We start from the raw sequence: 19,308 nt of genomic DNA, 5'->3' as shown, positions 1-19,308 counted from the left end.
GTATAGTGTTCTGACTACGGTACGGTGACTACGGTTTTCAATGTAATATTCCTTACTGAATTTTATAATAAGAAACACTTGGCCTAGGGGAGCCGTAAAAAAAAATTCTCATACTCTTGGGTGCCGTGATTCAAAAAAGTTTGTGAACCACTAGCCAAGGACATAAAAACTTACTCTTAAACAGTCCATTACAATTTACAAATAACAGCACCAGCTATATAGTAACAGTTGATTCTAGTTTTAAACAAACTCCATCATTTTATTGAAAATTGATTGTAAAACGGTGGTTGTAGTAGTAAAATCCATTTTGGGTTGCTGGAATTTTCCCTATTTTCTAACACCTGTGGCATTTTAAGGTAGGAAACAAGTTCAGCAGGCAGGCTTTCTGGTAGTAAAAGAGCAAAGATTGTTTCTGACACCATTTTGGATGTAACAGGGTGAAGGCAGCATTAAATATAAACAGAAAGATGCTTCTAATATTGTATTTAATGGAGGAAGAAAGATGGCGCCCACTCTGTATTTTGTGGTGTAATAGAAAAAGTACTTATTCGGCAGATTAATGTCGTGGCTGGAAGGATCCTACATATGATATAGTGGCAGCCATTTTACGATTGTCGAGCTATATTGGTGGGCTTATGTTTACTTTAGGGCCTTAACTCCATTTATATACACTGCTCAAAAAAATAAAGGGAACACTAAAATAACACATCCTAGATCTGAATGAATTAAATATTCTTATTAAATACTTTGTTCTTTACATAGTTGAATGTGCTGACAACAAAATCACACAAAATTATCAATGGAAATCAAATTTATTAACCCATGGAGGTCTGGATTTGGAGTCACACACAAAATTAAAGTGGAAAAACACACTACAGGCTGATCCAACTTTGATGTAATGTCCTTAAAACAAGTCAAAATGAGACTCAGTAGTGTGTATGGCCTCCACGTGCCTGTATGACCTCCCTACAATGCCTGGGCATGCTCCTGATGAGGTGGCGGATGGTCTCCTGAGGGATCTCCTCCCAGACCTGGACTAAAGCATCCGCCAACTCCTGGACAGTCTGTGGTGCAACGTGGCGTTGGTGGATGGAGCGAGACATGATGTCCCAGATGTGCTCAATTGGATTCAGGTCTGGGGAACGGGCGGGCCAGTCCATAGCATCAATGCTTTCATCTTGCAGGAACTGCTGACACACTCCAGCCACATGAGGTCTAGCATTGTCTTGCATTAGGAGGAACCCAGGGCCAACCGCACCAGCATATGGTCTCACAAGGGGTCTGAGGATCTCATCTCGGTACCTAATGGCAGTCAGGCTACCTCTGGCGAGCACATGGAGGGCTGTGCGGCCCCCCAAAGAATGCTACCCCACACAATTACTGACCCACTGCCAAACCGGTCATGCTGGAGGATGTTGCAGGCAGCAGAACGTTCTCCTTGGCGTCTCCAGACTCTGTCACGTCTGTCACATGTGCTCAGTAAGAACCTGCTTTCATCTGTGAAGAGCACAGGGCGCCAGTGGCGAATTTGCCAATCTTGGTGTTGTTTGGCAAATGCCAAACGTCCTGCACAGTGTTGGGCTGTAAGCACAACCCCCACCTGTGGACGTCGGGCCCTCATACCACCCACATGGAGTCTGTTTCTGATCGTTTGAGTAGACACATGCACATTTGTGGCTTGCTGGAGGTCATTTTGCAGGTCTCTGGCAGTGCTCCTCCTGTTCCGCCTTCCACAAAGGCGGAGGTAGCGTTCCTGCTGCTGGGTTGTTGCCCTCCTACGGCCTCCTCCACGTCTCCTGATGTACTGGCCTGTCTCCTGGTAGCGCCTCCATGCTCTGGACACTACGCTGACAGACACAGCAAACCTTCTTGCCACAGCTCGCATTGATGTGCCATCCTGGATGAGCTGCACTACCTGAGCCACTTGTGTGGGTTGTAGGGAGGTCATACAGGCACGTGGAGGCCACACACACTACTGAGCCTCATTTTGACTTGTTTTAAGGACATTACATCAAAGTTGGATCAGCCTGTAGTGTGTTTTTCCACTTTAATTTTGAGTGTGACTCAAAATCCAGACCTCCATGGGTTAATAAATTTGATTTCCATTGATAATTTTTGTGTGATTTTGTTGTCAGCACATTCAACTATGTAAAGAACAAAGTATTTAATAAGAATATATCATTCATTCAGATCTAGGATGTGTTATTTTAGTGTTCCCTTTATTTTTTTGAGCAGTGTATTAAAGACCTATTTTGAGACTTAGGCTTCAGAGCGATTTAGAAACTTTGGCTTGGGAAGGTGGTAGGTACTCTGTTACAGCACATTCTCATTGGTCCCCCCCCCCCCCCATTATAAATATCCAGTGAATTTGTCTCTCATAAACCTATTCCAGTTGGTGTTTCTAGCATATAGCAATCTCCCCATATTACAGCTTATGCCCAGATTTGATGATGTTTTGCCTGGAAAAGCAAGATGTCCGTGTCCTACAGCTTTGCTTGCAGCAATTCATAGATATACCTGAAGCTGTTGTCTGCTCGTGTTTAAAAACATTCCTCAGGTAAGTGCTGTGCCCTGTGTGTATAGGTTTCTGCTACGTTGTAAAGCACATAAGTTAACATGCTGTGACATTTCAGTGTTGATGAAGATACCCTACAAGATGTGGTCCTGGACACAGTCTCATCTGCGTGGTATATTCTTGTGAGTGACAACTCCAATGTCCCGATGGAACCAGAGCAAAGCACTGTGGTACAGAATGGGTTCAGCCCCACACTGGTAGAGGAGAACAGCTGTGACATTCAGATTTTGGACAAGATAATTCAGAGACAAGAGACGCAGAGTTTTCCAGTCAGCCTTAAGCGAGCAGTAATACTGTATCCTTACACAGAAGCACACAGATGAGCACTTTTGATTTAGCAAAACCAGTGAACTGCTCCTGTAACACACACTCCTCTCTCACCTGCCCATTTATATTTATTTGTATGCTAATGCATTGGCAGATGCGACACTGCATGCAGAGACTGTCCCATAATATGCAAATGCCACAGCTGCCTAGGGTTGTATTGAAATGCCCCTCCACCACCTGCTGCATACAAACGGTTGCAGATCATTTGAGGAAAGTCTGAGTAGCCCCATGGTTGCGCAATGTGGCCGAGGTGAGGTGCCAGAGACATTACAGATGCGAACGCATAGTTGGAACACGTCTGCGTTTTTGGCGCTACCCCCTGTAGCTGTCCCCCATACTATATCTGACTTTTGGTAACGTTGTGTATAAAACCTTTCTTTGATTGCTTTCACAATACCATCATGGCACGTGTGGCACATTTGGCTGATATCGCTCAACTGTGGTAAAAAAAATGTTGTCCATCTCTGAATCGGGACCACAGTTCACTAATCTTGCTGCAGAGGACTAGCAAATTGTAATACTCAGCTGTGGACTGTAGATGCATCTGACTGATCTGAAATCTGCTCTGGCATCAGGTAAAGGGAGCACAGAGTAGCACCAACTAATAAATGTTGACATTTTTCCCTCACTAATATTTTGCCATTTGTATGAAGAGGGTGATCGAGGAAACCTGACATTTCAGGAGCCTGTTCCCTTGTGGTGGGTCTATGCAGTTCATAGGAGGTTTTGCAGTGTGTATGTGAACAGTGTTTTGTTGATGCTTTGCATGTTTCCTTAATATATATATATACACAGGAATTCAGTCATCACCTCCTTGTACAGCGAGACTTATCTTCTGCCTCATCTCAAGGATCTCTCTTCCGACCAAGTCATTGTACGTGTCTCTGAAATTTATTTTTTTCTTCTGATACTTGTAACGGATAGTGCTGCTTTGCACCCTTTCTTGCTCTGAAATAATGTTTCTCTTTCATCCACTAGGGGACACTGGAGCATCCTTATACATTAGGGGTGTGAAGCTTGCACAGCCGGCTCCTCCCCCTTCACATCCCTCATCCCTCAGTTTGAAAAATTGTGCTGGATGCACAGCACATGGAGCTATGAGCTCCTGACTAAAACTTAAAAATCTGTCATAAGGGCTGCGTCAACCTAACTAAAAGGGGGACAAGGCTACTTCATATTGGAGAGACAATGATCCCTATTGAAGGGACCTGCATCTCTCCACAAGGAGGCATTAAATATCCAACTAGTCACCCCTGGCCGTGGTACCCTGGGGGAGTGGGGACCCCTTCAATCAAGGGGTCCATCCCCCCAGCCACCCAAGGGCCAGGGGTGAAGCCCGAGGCTGTCCCCCCCCCCCCCCCCCCCCCCCCCCAATCCAAGGGCTGCGGATGGGGGGCTGATAGCCTTGAGAAAATGACAAGACGTGACAGCTCAGACGTGCAGCCAATCAGCAGAGTGCCAGGACGTTGCGCTCGCTGATTGGCTGAAGAGACCTTTCTGTGACAGCAGTCACGGGGGGGGGTCTCTGCATTCGGGGAAAGGGGTTCCATGTATGAACATGGGACCCCTTTCAGTCCGCTGGTACGGGTGTTCGTTTATTTGTTTTGCCAAGTACGAGGATTTATATCTGGACACTGGATTGAGGTGAGTATAATTTTATTCACAGGTACCCCGGATCGTCGGATCAGGAGACGTGGCAGTCGGCGGGTCAACATAGGTAAGTATGTGTGTGTCGGCAGGTGTGCAATAAAGTTTTACTCTCAAGGTGTGTGTCTCCTGTTTTTATTTGGGTATTTTTTTTCAGTAGTACTACAGGTACCAGCGGGCCCGTTTTTATCCCGCATGCTGGTACTTGTGGTTCTCCAAGTACCAGCTTGCGGGGGAGGCTTGCTGGGACTTGTAGTACTACAGGAAAAAACAATATTCTTTTCATTTTCTCAAGGCTATCAGCCCCCCATCCGCAGCCCTTGGATGGGGGGGACAGCCTCGGGCTTCACCCCTGACCCTTGATTGAAGGGGTCCCCACTCCCCCAGGGTACCCCGGCCAGGGGTGACTAGTTGGATATTTAATGCCACGGCCGCAGGGCGCTGTATAAAAGTGACCCCCGGCTGTGGCATTATCTGTCCAGCTAGTGGAGCCCGATGCTGGTGTAAAAAATACGGGGGACCCCTACTCTTTCCCCCCCCCCCCTACCCCCGTATTTTTTGCACCAGCACCAGGCGCAGAGCCCAGTGCTGGTTTTAAAAATACGGGGGATCCCCTGTCCATTTCCCCCCCCGGATTTTTAGAACCAGGACCGGCTCGAAGAGCCCGAGGCTGGTTATGCTTTGGAGGGGGGACCCCACGCCATTTTTTTTCGGGATTTTACCATTCCATTTATAAAAAAAAATATATATATATATTTTTAAAATATATAAATAATACTTGTGCCTCCAAAAAAGACAAACCTAATCCCTTCTAATATAAATAGATATGCTATTACCAATAAAAAAAAAACACCAAAAAAAACGTTTTACATTTTTTTTATTAGATTCACCCACCAAAGTGTGGCGGATTGAAAATGACGAATTTACTGTCTAAAAGCACTGTTGTCGAATTTCAAAACTTCAATTGAATATACTTTTGTCGAATTGCCGCATTTGTACCATTGCAGAAAAGTCGAACTTGACAAATTTAGAATTTCAAAAAGTCGAATTTTTAAAGTCCGTTTTTTTGACGGAAAGTACTGAATTGCATTGTCGAATTTTTTTTTTTGGGCGAAAAAGTCCCGTTTTTCGACAATTTCGGGAATTCGACCGCAATTGCATATACCCCAGTGAGTACTGGTTGTATAATAGGGGCCCATGTTAGGTTTTTTATTTAATTATTATTTTATCACCTGTCAGCATGTTTTAACAGGCGCAGCGGTCACCGGCAGGCAGAGACTGAGCGGGACTGGAAGTGCGCGCCAGGGGTATATTCACTCTTCCACTTAAACAGGAGGTCACCACAGCAGCGCAGCGATCACCGGCAGGCAGGGAGTGAGCGGGGCTGGAAGTGCGCGCCAAGGGTTTGCTCACTTGAACATGCGGTCACCGGCAGGCAGAGGCTGAGCGGGGCTGGAAGTGTGCGCCAGGTAAACAATGCAGGGCAGAGCCTTATCAGCCACGAGAGGGGAGACCAGCAAAGCGCCGCTACGGGACTTAGTCACAGCGGTCCTGGAGCGCGCGGTGGGGGGCAGAGACGCAGTAGTAATTCCGCTCGGCTGAGGAGATCCCTCAGCCGCGTGGGGGAACGTACGCTTCACCATATATATCTCTATGGAAAGTCATAGTAATAGACGCTGACTAGAAAAGTGTAATAGGAAAGGTTTCCCTATCACAATTCTTCAGTGGCGGCCATTTAAATTATGCCTAAGTGGCGCCATTCTAAGAGGCAGGGATCAGCCCACCCCCTGTATAGCTACCAGGAGGAATAGTTATTGTAACAGCTCCCTCTGCTGGTGAAAGTCTATATTTAGAGTGAGGACTCCTGAACAAAATAATTATACTTTACCATTTATATTTTCAAAGGACTAATATAACAAAGATCCTAAAGAAAATACAAGGAAGCAGGCGGATACCAACTCTACCATCGTAGCTGATTTACAGTTGGGGTGTGAGGAGTCACAAGTCGGCTGGTGTTTTAATTATAATTGTTTTTTATTTATTTTTGTCCAGTTCCTTTTGCAATATAAGGAAGGGAAGAGATATTCCAGCCGTATCCGATGCCTTTGCTTCCGTCATCTATCGCAGTCTTTCTTTTCCTAGTTTAAAGGGGAAAGCGCTGCATAGTACCCTGGTAAGGGCTTTAAACAAACGAGACCTATTAGGTTTCTACGAAATGTAACCGGACGAGCTTGTGGGTTGACAGCTCCGGGGTGTGCGACTCCTGCTTAGACAAGGGCGCTCCACCTGGAAGCAGTGCTCCGGCTAGGTCATGGGAAGACAACCTTGCAGATAAAATCAGATGGCAGAATCACGCAAGCAGCAATCGAACTGGCTGCAGGATTCTCTAAGACGATGGAGGAATATCTCATCAAGTTAACGCTGCCCGCACATGCAAAAACGAATGTGCGCAAGGCAGTTAAAAGACCTCTTCCTATTATACCAAGAGGGTCTTCTCATTGACACAGAGAGGGTGAGTTAATTGAATCTACCCTAGACGCCGATTTTCCCGAAGAGGACACGGCAATCTCGGGTCTTGATTATTTAATTGACGCGGTAAAGGAGATCCTAAACTTTAAGGTAGAAGAAGTAAAGGAACCAGAAGAATTTGAATTGTTAGAATCCCAAAAGCCGCGATCAGCAGTGTTCCCCATTCCTAAATCCACCAATCTCAGATGGAGGAGGCTTGGAAGCAGCCGGACAAATGCTTTCAATTTCCAAAAAGGTTTCAAGTAACTTATCCCCTACCTAAAGGTATAATGGATAAGTGGGAGAATCCACCAGTAGTGGATGCTTCCCTAGGAAGGTTGTCGAAGAAGACAATCTTACCAATACCTAATGTAACGACTTTAAAGGATGCTTCAGATCGTAAGGTTGACACAGCCTTAAAGTCAATTTTCGTAGCAGCAGATGCAGCACAGTTATCAGCAATCGTCTGTGCGTGGGTCACAAGGGCCATGGGAGCATGGGCTAGCCGTAATGTACAGGCTATTGAGGAGGAGAATAGCTTGGAAGAGCTTATCCAACTGGCCATTTGAGAATCTGCTTCATACTTGTGGCAAGCCTCCAAAGAAGCACTCTTACACCAAGCAAGCAGTGGAATCCATTCCCTTTGGGGGTAAAATGCTTTAAGGTCCAGAGTTGGACAAGTGGATTGCACAGGCTACGGCAGGGAAATCCACATTCCTACCTACTCCTTATACAAGAAAGTTATTCGGGTCCAATGTTTAAATCATTTCGATCTCAGTCCTTTCGAACCCGAGGAAGAGGGTACGGTACGCAGACACGAGGGGGCAGAGGTAGAGGCCGCGCACAGGCACCGGCCAGAAAGCAGGATAAACCTGCTGACAGGACCGTGGCATGACAGTCTCCCAGCTCACCTGGGGTCCCCCCGGGTGGGCGCACATCTGGAAGGTTTTCGGAACATAGGGCCAGAACCTCCACAGAACTTTGGATAAACAATATAATCTCCCAGGAGTACAAAATGGATTTTCAACAGAGACCTCAGTCAGTTTTTTTTACAACGGGGTTACCCCGGTGCCCTCAGTAAAAAAAAAAAAAAAAAGCACTACTGACAGCAATACAAAAATTACTACGGTCAGAGGTCATTACTCCAGTTCCCGTCTCTGAGAGGAACGGGTTTCTATTCCAATCTTTTTGTTGTGCCAAAGCCAGACAGGAAGGTCAGGCCGATACTCAATTTAAAAGTTTTAAACCAGTTTCTAAGGGTCTACAGATTCAAAATGGAATCAATCCAGTCGATCATTGCAGGTTTGGAACAAGGCGAGTTCATGGTGTCCATTGACATAAAGGATGCATACCTGCATATCCCAATTTGGACTCCTCACCAAGCTTACCTAAGGTTTGCACTGGTGGAGAATCATTACCAATTCAGAGCCCTACCATTCGGTCTATCATCAGCCCCCAGAATCTTCACGAAGATCAGGGCAATCATGTATACAGGATTGAGGCTATTAAGGGTCACGATAATACCTTATCTAGACGATCTACTGATCATGCCTCCTCTCAAGAAAGGTTGATAAAGGATGCTCAGACCTCTCACCGTTTAATCATTCACCATGGGTGGATTGTGAACCGCCAGAAATCCAACCTCATTACAACTCAACGGATTCAATTCCTCGGTCTCATCTTGGACACGGTACAATTGAGAGGTTTCCTACTAGAGTCCAAGATCCAGGACATACAAAAGTTAGTGGCTCAGGTAAGAAGGTCACAGACAGTGTCTATGCACCTCTGTGTGCAACTTCTCGGGAAAATGGTGGCATCGCTCGAAGCTCTCCAGTACGGCACACTTCATTCCCGACCATTCCAGATGAACCTCATTGCTCAGGGAGCAGGTTCGGACTGGCTTCTTCATCAGAGAATCCGACTTCCACCGCACGTAGGGAAGAGATTTGTCATTTAGGATTGGAGGATCCTGACAACGGACGCCAGTCTCAGAGGTTGGGGTGCTTTCCTAGAGGACCGTCAGTTTCAGGAAGATGGATGTTACAGGAGAGCAGATTACCCATAAACATCCTCGAACTAAGGGCAGTCTACAATGCACTTCTCCTAGCCGAAGACCTAGTCATGAGTCAATACGTCAGGATCCAGTCGGACAATGTCACGATGACGGCTTACATAAACCGTCAGGGAGGAACAAAGCGCAATATGTCATTAAAGAAAGACACAAGGATCCTGTTGTGGGCAGAAAGGCGCTACATCATCCTCTAGGCAGTGTTCATTCCAGGTGTGGAGAGCTGGGAAACAGATTATCTCAGTCGATAGGACATGCATCCGGGGGAGTGATGCCTACATCCACGGATTTTTCACATGGTGGTGAGGAGATGGGGTCTACCTCAGGTGGACCTAGTGGCATATCGGCAGAACCACCAGCTGCCCAGATATGTGTCCAGGACAAGGGATCCAGCAGCAGAAGGAGTAGACGCATTGACACTTCCTTGGGGTTACAGGAAGGTTTACATCTTCCCACCTTTCCCACTCATACCCAGGGTTCTGAAGAGGTTGAAACGAGAACGAGTATGGGCGATTCTAATCTCACCAGATTTGCCCCGCAGGAGTTGGTACTCAGACCTACGGGGGTTACTAGCAGACGATCCTTAGCGATTACCTCAGAGAGAGGACCTGCTATCTCAGGGACCGTTCCACTATCCGGACCTGAACAGGCTGCGTTTAACGGTGTGGCTATTGAGACCCGGATCTTACAAAGCAGTGGGATACAAAGAACGGCCATTCCTGCGATGATTGCCGCTAGGAAGGCGATCCACAGCCATGCACTACTACAGAATTTGGAAGAAGTACATGGACTGGTGTCAGTATCGTGGGTGGACTTAGACCTTCCACTTATCCAGACTTTTACTTTCCCTTCAAGCCGGTCTAGAGGTAGGTCTACGGCTGGGCTCTCTGAAAGTTCACACATTTTTACAGGGGGTTCTGAGGATACAGCCCCCTTTTCGTACTCCCTTTGCGCCATGGGATTTAAATTTGGTGTTGGAATTTTTAAAATCACCACTCTTTGAGCCATTGAGCAAGAACAAACCTGAGATATCTCTCATGGAAGGTAACGTTGTTACTTGCTTTGGCTGCAGCCAGGTAGGTTTCTGAGTTGGGAGCCTTATCGTGTAAAAGTCCTTTTCTGATTTTTCATGAAGATCGGGCAGAACTCTGTACAAGAGCGGATTTCCTTCCTCAGGTTGTTTCAGGGTTTTACTTTAACCAACTAATCGTGGTCCCATCTTTCCAGGGTCTCGCAGATGGGGACGTCTCTTTGGATGTTGTCCGAGCTTTACGAGTGTACGTACAAGTTACGTCCTCCTTCAGAAAGTCGGACCATTTATTTGTTCTTTATGATGGGCCAAAGAAAGGTTGGCCGGCTTCTAAGCAGATGTTGTCTCGATGGATTAGACTTGCCATTCGGCACGCTTCTCTCTCCTGTGGCAGGCAGGTTCCGGTTCAATCGGGTGCTCCTACCACCCGATCAGTGGGCGCCTCATGGGCGGCAGCCAGAGGTATTTCCACTACTCATCTTTGCAGAGTGGCGTCCTCAGCCCACATGTTCGCTAATTTTACAAGTTTGGTACCTTTGCGTCCGAAGATTAAGTTCGGACGTTTAGTTTTGCAGGCCACCAACAGCACTCCCTCCCTGGGGGATAACTTTGGGACGTCCCCTAATGTATAAGGATGCTCCAGTGTCCCTTAGTGGATGAAAGAGAAAAGAGGATTTTGGTACTTACCGATAAATCCATTTCTCTGAATCCTCTAGGGGACACTGGACGCCCGCCTCGGTGCTCTCAACCTGCTGTGTTCAAGGTTCTTGTACAAACAGTTCGTACAAACGATGTTAGTTTTTCGATTACGAGGTTCTTGGATGCTGTTTGATAGGTTGTAACGGTTCGGTTCCTCGCCATGTGCTATAGTATCATGTCCTATTATCTCAGTCAATGTTTCCAAACTGAGGGATGAGGGATGTGAAGGGGGAGGAGCCGGCTGTGCAGACAATGCTAACTTTAGATTGTGCCAAACCTCCGGTTGCAAGCTTCACACCCCTAATGTATAAGGATGCTCCAGTTTCCCCTAGAGGATTCAGAGAAATGGATTTATCGGTAAGTACCAAAATCCTCTTTTTCGCTTATGTCCTAGAGGATGCTGGGGACTCCGTAAGGACCATGGGGTATAGACGGGCTCCGCAGGAGACATGGGCACTCTAAAGACTTTAGATGGGTGTGCACTGGCTCCTCCCTCTATGCCCCTCCTCCAGAACTCCGTTAGATCCTGTGCCCAGAGGAGACTGGATGCACTGCAGGGGAGCTCTACTGAGTTTCTCTGAAAATACTTTTTGTTAGGTTTTTTATATTCAGGGAGCACTGCTGGCAACAGGCTCCATGCATCGTGGGACTGAGGGGAGAGAAGCAGACCTACTTAACGGATAGGCTCTGCTGCTTAGGCTACTGGACACCATTAGCTCCAGGGGGTCAGAACACAGGTGTCGTCCTCGCTGTTTGTCCCGGAGACGCGCCGCCGTCCTCCTCACAGAGCCGGAAGATAGAAGCCGGGTGAGTATTATAAGAAAGAAGACTTCACAGGCGGCAGAAGACTTCAGATCTTCACTGAGGTACCGTGCAGCGGTAACGCTGCGCGCCATTGCTCCCACACATACACACACAGAAGGCACTGTATGGGTGCAGGGCGCAGGGGGGGCGCCCTGGGCAGCAATATTAACCTCAAGGGACACTGGCTAATATATTAGATACTGCGGAGGCAGTATATTGAAAACCCCCCGCTAGTATAAAGAATTTGAGCGGGACCGAAGCCCGCCGTTGAGGGGGCGGAGCTTGATCCTCCAGCACTAACCAGCACCATTTTTCTCCACAGCAAGCTGCAGAGCAGCTGCTCCCCGGACTCTCCCCTGCTGAGCAAGTACAGAGGGCAAAAAAGAGGGGGGAGGGGCACATTTAATTGGCGCTGTGAGTGTATTATTTATTCTATAAAAGAGCGCTGTACAGTCTGGGATTTTATTCCAGTGTCCAGTGGCGCTGGATGTGTGCTGGCATTCTCTCTCTCTCTCTCTCTCTCTCTCTCTCTCTCTCTCTCTCTCTCTCTCTCTCTCTCTCTCTCTCTCTCTCTCTCTCTCTCTGTATCTCCAAAGGGCCTGTGGGGCTGTCCCCATAATTGTATATCCCAGTGTGTGTGGGGGTGTCAGTATGTGTGTCGACATGTCTGAAGTGGAAGGCTCGTCTAAGGAGGAGGTGGAGCAGATGATTTTGGTGTCTCCGTCGGTGACGCCGACACCTGATTTGTTGGATATGTGGAATGTTTTAAATGCAAATGTGTCTTTATTACAAAAAAGATTGGACAAAGCAGAGTCCAGAGAAAAAACAGGGAGTCAATCCATGCCTTTTGACTGTGTCACAAGGCCCTTCGGGCTCTCATAAACGTCCCCTGTCCCAGGTAGCAGACACTGATACCGAAACGGATTCTGACTCCAGTGTCGACTACGATGATGCGAGGTTACACCCACGGGTGGCCAAAAGTATTCATTATATGATTATTGCAATAAAAGATGTTTTGCTTATCACAGAGGACCCCTCTGTGCCTGACACCAGGGTATGCATGTTTAAGGAGAAGAAACCTGAGGTAAACTTTCCCCCATCTCATGAGCTGAACGCTTTAGTTGAAAAAGCTTGGGAAACTCCGGACAAGAAACTGCAGATTCCCAAGAGAATTCTTATGGCGTATCCTTTCCCTGCACAGGACAGGTGGGAATCCTCGCCCAGGGTGGACAAGGCTTTAACGCACTTGTCCAAAAAGGTGGCGCTACCGTTTCCAGACACTGCAGCCCTGAAGGATCCTGCTGATCGCAGACAGGAGACTACCTTAAAATCAATTTATACACATACGGGTGCCTCGCTCAGACCGGCAGTAGCGTCGGCATGGGTATGTAGCGCAATAGCAGCATGGGCAGATAACTTGTCCTTGGGTCATATTAAAGACGCAGCATTATATATGAGACGCTGCGAGAGACGTTGGGCTGTGGGGTTCAAGAGCCAATGCCATGGCAATTTCTGCTAGGCGAGCCCTGTGGACCCGCCAATGGACGGGTGATGCCGATTCAAAGAGACATGTGGATACTTTGCCTTACAAGGGTGAGGTTTTATTTGGGGAGGGCCTCGCGGACCTGGTTTCCACAGCTACCGTGGGTAAATATTCTTTTTTGCCTTATGTTCCCCCACAGCAAAAGAAAACACCTCAATATCAGATGCAGTCCTTTCGGTCGCATAAGTCCAGAAGAGGTCGGGGCTGTTCCTTCCTCACCAGAGGTAAGGGTAGAGGGAAAAGAATGCCTGCTACGGATGGTTCCCAGGAACAGAAGTCCTCCCCGGCTTCTACAAAATCCACCGCATGACACTGGGGCTCCACTGCGGCAGTCCGCGCCGGTGGGGGCACGTCTTCGTCTCTTCAGCCAGGTCTGGGTTCTGTCAAATTTGGTTCCTTGGCCGATAGAAATTGTATCCCAAGGCTACAAACTGGAATTCAAAGAAGTGCCTCCTCGCCGATTTTTCAAGTCTGCTTTGCCAGCTTCTCCCCCAGAGAGGGAAATAGTTTTAGCTGCAAAATAAAAGCTGTGTCGACAGCAGGTGATTATCAAGGTTCCCCTAATACAACAGGGGAAAGGGTACTATTCAACCCTTTTTGTGGTCCCGAAACCGGATGGCTCTGTCAGACCCATTCTGAATCTAAAATCCCTAAACCTGTATCTAAAAAGGTTCAAATTCAAGATGGAATCTCTCCGGGCAGTGATCTCCAGCCTGGAAGGGGGGGATTTTATGGTATCACTAGACAAAAAGGATGCATACCTTCATGTCCCCATTTATCCACCTCCTCAGGCGTACCTGAGATTCGCTGTACAGGACTGTCATTACCAGTTTCAGACGTTGCCGTTTGGGCTGTCCACGGTCCCGAGGATTTTCACCAAGGTAATGGCGGAAATGATGGTGCTCCTACGCAGATAAGGAGTCACAATTATCCCATACTTGGACGATCTCCTGATAAAAGTGAGATCGAGAAATCAATTGCTGAAAAGCGTGTCACTCTCCCTGAGAGTGCTGAAGCAACACGGCTGTATCCTAAATCTGCCAAAGTCGCAGTTGATTCCAACGACTCGGCTATCATTTTTAGGCATGATTCTGGACACGGAATAGAAGAGTGTTTTTCTTCCAACGGAAAAGGCCTAGGAGCTCCAGAGCATGGTCAGAGACCTGTTAAAGCCAAAAAGTGTCAGTTCATCAATGCACTCGAGTACTGGGAAAGATGGTGGCGGCCTACGAGGCCATCCCCTTCGGCAGGTTCCATGCGAGGACATTTCAGTGGGACCTTCTGGACAAGTGGTCGGGGTCCCATCTACAAATACATCAGAAAATAAGCCTGTCCCCCAGGCCCAGGGTGTCTCTCCTGTGGTGGCTGCAGAGTGCTCACTTTCTGTAGGGTCGCAGGTTCGGCATTCAAGACTGGGTTCTGGTAACCACAAACGCGGGCCTCTGAGGATGGAGAGCAGTCACACAATGAAGACATTTTCAGGGACTGTGGTCAAGCCAGGAGGCTTGTCTACACATCAACGTGCTGGAATTAAGGGCCATATACAACGGCCTACGACAAGAGGAGACTCTTCTTAGCGGCCTACCTGTTCTGATTCAATCGGACAACGTCACAGCAGTGGCTCATGTAAACCGCCAAGGCGGGACAAGGAGCAGAGTGGCAATGGCGGAAGCCACCAGGATTCTTCGCTGGGCGTAAAATCACGTAAGCGCGCTGTCAGCAGTTTTCATTCCGGGAGTGGACAACTGGGAAGCAGACTTCCTCAGCAGACACTATCTCCATCCAGGAGAGTGGGGGTCTTCATCAAGAAGTTTTTGCAGAGATAACAAGTCGTTGGGGGCTTCCTCAAATAGACATGATGGCGACGCGCCTCAACATGAAACTTCGGAGGTATTGTTCCATGTCAAGGGACCCTCAGGCTGTAGCGGTAGACACCCTGGGTGTTTCCGTCGGTCTATGTATTCCCTCCTCTTCCACTCATCTCAAAAATACTGAGAATCATAAGACGAAAAAGAGTCCAGACAATACTCATTGTTTCGGATTGGCCTCGAAGGGCCTGGTATTCAGATCTTCAGGAAATGCTTACAGAAGATCCGTGGCCTCTTCCTCCCAGGGAGGACCTGTTGCAGCAGGGGCCCTGCGTGTTCCAAGACTTACTGCGGTTACATTTGACGGCATGGCGGTTGAACGCCAAATCTTAGCAAGGAAAAGTATTCAGGGGGAAGTCATCCCTACTCTGATAAAAGCTAGGAAGGAGGTGATGGCGAAGCATTATCACCGTATCTAATGGAAATAAGTATCTTGGTGTGAAACCAAGAATGCTCCTATGGAAGATTTCCACCTGGGCCGTTTTCTCCACTTTCTGCAGACAGGAGTGGATATGGGCCTAAAGTTAGGCTCCATTAAGGTGCAGATTTCGGCCCTGTCAATATTCTTTCAGAAGGAATTGGCTTCTCTCCCAGAAGTCCAGACTTTTTGTAAAGGGAGTGCTGCACATCCAGCCTCCTTTTGTGCCCCCAGTGGCACCATGGGACCTTAATGTGGTGTTACAGTTCCTTAAGTCACACTGGTTTGAACCTCTTCAAACAGTTGAGTTAAAATTTCTCACTTGGAAAGTGGTCATGTTGTTAGCCTTGGCATCTGCGAGGCGGGTGTCCGAATTGGCGGCTTTGTCTCGCAAAAGCCCCTATCTGATTTTCCATGTGGCTAGAGCAGAGTTGAGTACTCATCCTAAATTTCTGCCTAAGTTGGTTTCATCGTTTCATATGAACCAACCTATTGTGGTGCCTGTGGCTACGGGTGACTTGGAGGACTCCAAGTCCCTGGATGTAGTCAGGGCCTTAAAAGTTTATGTAGCCAGGACGGCTCGGGTTAAGTAAACAGAGGCACTGTTTGTCCTGTATGCAGCCAACAAGGTTGGCGCTCCTGCTTCTAAGCAGACTATTGCCCGCTGGATCTGTAACACGATTCTACGGCTGGATTGCCGTTACCAAATTCGGTAAAGGCCCATTCCACTAGGAAGGTGGGTTCTTCTTGGGCGGCTGCCCGAGGTGTCTCGGCATTATAATGCCGAGCAGCTACTTAGTCGGGTTCAAACACTTTTGCTAAATTCTATAAGTTTGATACCTTGGCTGATGAGGACCTCCTGTTTGCTCAGTCGGTGCTGCAGAGTCATCCGCACTCTCCCGCCCGTTTGGGAGCTTTGGTATAATCCCCATGGTCCTTATGGAGTCCCCAGCATCCTCTAGGACGTAAGAGAAAATAAGATTTTAAACCTACCGGTAAATCTTTTTCTCCTAGTCCGTAGAGGATTTTGGGCGCCCGTCCCAGTGCGGACTAAATTCTGCAAGGCTTGTATATAGTTATTGATTACATAAGGGCTATGTTACAGTTTTGATCAGTCTCTGGCTGATGCTGTTTTGTTTCATACTGTTAACTGGTTCGTATATTCCATGTTGTACGGTGTGGATGGTGTGGGCTGGTATGAATCTTGCCCTTAGATTAACAAAAATCCTTTCCTCGTACTGTCTGTCTCCTCTGGGAACAGTTCTTTAACTGAGGTCTGGAGGAGGGGCATAGAGGGTGGAGCCAGTGCACACCCACCTAAAGTCTTTAGAGTGCCCATGTCTCCTGCGGAGCCCGTCTATACCCCCATGGTCCTTACGGAGTCCCCAGCATCCTCTACGGACTAGGAGAAAAAGATTTACCGGTAGGTTTAAAATCTTATTTTCTGTTAGAGTGCCACAAAAGCTTGAGGTCTGGTCTTTGCTGCATTTAGTGCATCTTACACAGAACAATAAGATTTTTTTAATATCACTTTTCTCCTACAGGACTCAGAGGTCGCTCTATAAAAATCAGTTTACATTACAGAAAAACAAAATAACCATGAACATAATGGGCGAAATAAACATGATGCATGGTTGGTGCAGCCATTTTGGGTCATGACTTTCGCAGGTTATAAGTCCCACTACTGAAAGGTTCCAGACGAGGCAGTACTTTTGGGCATGCTACTAAGGTTACAGTGTGCGAGATAAAACATACAAGGAACTAAATGAGGGTACACACGTAGAGATTTGTGTTTAAATTCTAAGCAATCGGACTAGACAATCTGCCCATGGCGAGAGGAATGCGCGACCCCGCACGTCGCTATCGCTGACTCTAGATTTGGCATGCATTCATGCCAAATCTAGTTAGATCGCACATTTCACCGCTGGGTGAAATTAGTGTGTCATCCCCCTCCTCGCTCAGTACACATAGTGCTGACCGGGGTGGAGAGATGTGTGCTAAGCGGTTTGTGCTATATCGCTCAACACACATCTTCCCCGTGTATACGGGGCTTAAGGTATATATAGGTAACTGAAACTTGTGTAATACGATGCACACTACATGCATAGATCCATGTGTTGTATATTGTAATGTACAATAAGCGAGTGAGCTTGCTCATAAGCAAAATATTGCTTTGATAGTCTTGTAAAAAAACTGTCTTTTCACAATTTTGCACAGAACCATTGCTTTTCCTTGTCACTTTCTAAAGCTCCTGCTGATCTACGTAAGTCCCAGTTCTCACAATACTGTAGCTCGGTGATGTCTTATTTTGGAACAATATGAATCACTTGGAATGAAACAACCAAAAGATAATTTTGTATCTGTTGATGAGGATAACGTTACTGCACATTTTAACTGCTGTTACCAAGTCGTTTTAGTGACAGGCTTCTCCCACAATAACCCCTTCCTTCCACATACTTCCCCTTTAAAAATAGATGCTCAGAGCAAAGCTATTCTGTCATAGATTTTCTAGAACATTTTTGAAACAGGTGACTTTTAATGTATTACTTCCTGGTATAATAATTAGTAATAGATTTGCATTATGCCAGTACTGGCTACACGGGATGCATTCAATATCCCGGCGCTGCTCATAACGGCGCCGCGATCTCTACATCTAATTTCCCTCTTGGGGTGTCCACGACACCCCTGGAGGGAGAATAAATAGCGTAGAGCGCCACCGTGCCCTCAGCGTGGTGAGCGCAGCGAACCCACAAGGGGCTCTTTTGCGTTCGCCACGATGTCGGCACTCCGGCACCAAGCATCCCGTGGTCGGGATTTCTCTATCGTCCTAGTGGATGCTGGGGTTCCTGAAAGGACCATGGGGAATAGCGGCTCCGCAGGAGACAGGGCACAAAAGTAAAGCTTTCCGATCAGGTGGTGTGCACTGGCTCCTCCCCCTATGACCCTCCTCCAAGCCAGTTAGATTTTTGTGCCCGGCCGAGAAGGGTGCAATCTAGGTGGCTCTCCTAAAGAGCTGCTTAGAAAAGTTTAGCTTAGGTTTTTTATTTTACAGTGAGTCCTGCTGGCAACAGGATCACTGCAACGAGGGACTTAGGGGAGAAGAAGTGAACTCACCTGCGTGCAGGATGGATTGGCTTCTTGGCTACTGGACATCAGCTCCAGAGGGACGATCACAGGTACAGCCTGGATGGTCACCGGAGCCTTGCCGCCGGCCCCCTTGCAGATGCTGAAGTAAGAAGAGGTCCAGAATCGGCGGCAGAAGACTCCTCAGTCTTCTAAAGGTAGCGCACAGCACTGCAGCTGTGCGCCATTTTCCTCTCAGCACACTTCACACGGCAGTCACTGAGGGTGCAGGGCGCTGGGAGGGGGGCGCCCTGGGAGGCAAATGAATACCTATTTTGGCTAAAAATACCTCACATATAGCCTCCGGAGGCTATATGGAGATATTTAACCCCTGCCAGAATCCGTTAAGAGCGGGAGACGAGGCCGCCGAAAAAGGGGCGGGGCCTATCTCCTCAGCACACAGCGCCATTTTCCCTCACAGAAAGGCTGGAGGGAAGGCTCCCAGGCTCTCCCCTGCACTGCACTACAGAAACAGGGTTAAAACAGAGAGGGGGGGCACTAATTTGGCGTTAGAAATATATAAAAAAGATGCTATAAGGGAAAACACTTATATAAGGTTGTCCCTATATAATTATAGCGTTTTTGGTGTGTGCTGGTAAACTCTCCCTCTGTCTCTCCAAAGGGCTAGTGGGTCCTGTCCTCTATCAGAGCATTCCCTGTGTGTGTGCTGTGTGTCGGTACGTGTGTGTCGACATGTA

The 19,308-nt window shown here is 47.6% G+C and overlaps 1 protein-coding gene across 4 annotated transcripts in view; it reads left to right on the top strand.

The window, feature by feature from the left end:
* The window catches only part of NOL11 (nucleolar protein 11), a 164,144-nt gene that overhangs the window by 95,915 nt on the left and 48,921 nt on the right, over window positions 1-19,308 (top strand). For 2 of the 4 annotated variants that reach the window (XM_063960821.1, XM_063960823.1), the window contains exons 13-15: window positions 2,432-2,557; window positions 2,634-2,870; window positions 3,692-3,776. In XM_063960821.1, the coding sequence (XP_063816891.1) occupies window positions 2,432-2,557; window positions 2,634-2,870; window positions 3,692-3,776 (448 nt within the window). The remainder of the gene's footprint in view (window positions 1-2,431; window positions 2,558-2,633; window positions 2,871-3,691; window positions 3,777-19,308) is intronic. The other 2 variants (XM_063960822.1, XM_063960824.1) reach the window with 1 other exon arrangement.

Source organism: Pseudophryne corroboree, chromosome 3, assembly GCF_028390025.1.
Source record: "Pseudophryne corroboree isolate aPseCor3 chromosome 3, aPseCor3.hap2, whole genome shotgun sequence".
NCBI lineage: Eukaryota > Metazoa > Chordata > Amphibia > Anura > Myobatrachidae > Pseudophryne > Pseudophryne corroboree.
This window is presented reverse-complemented; position numbering and strand designations above follow the sequence as displayed.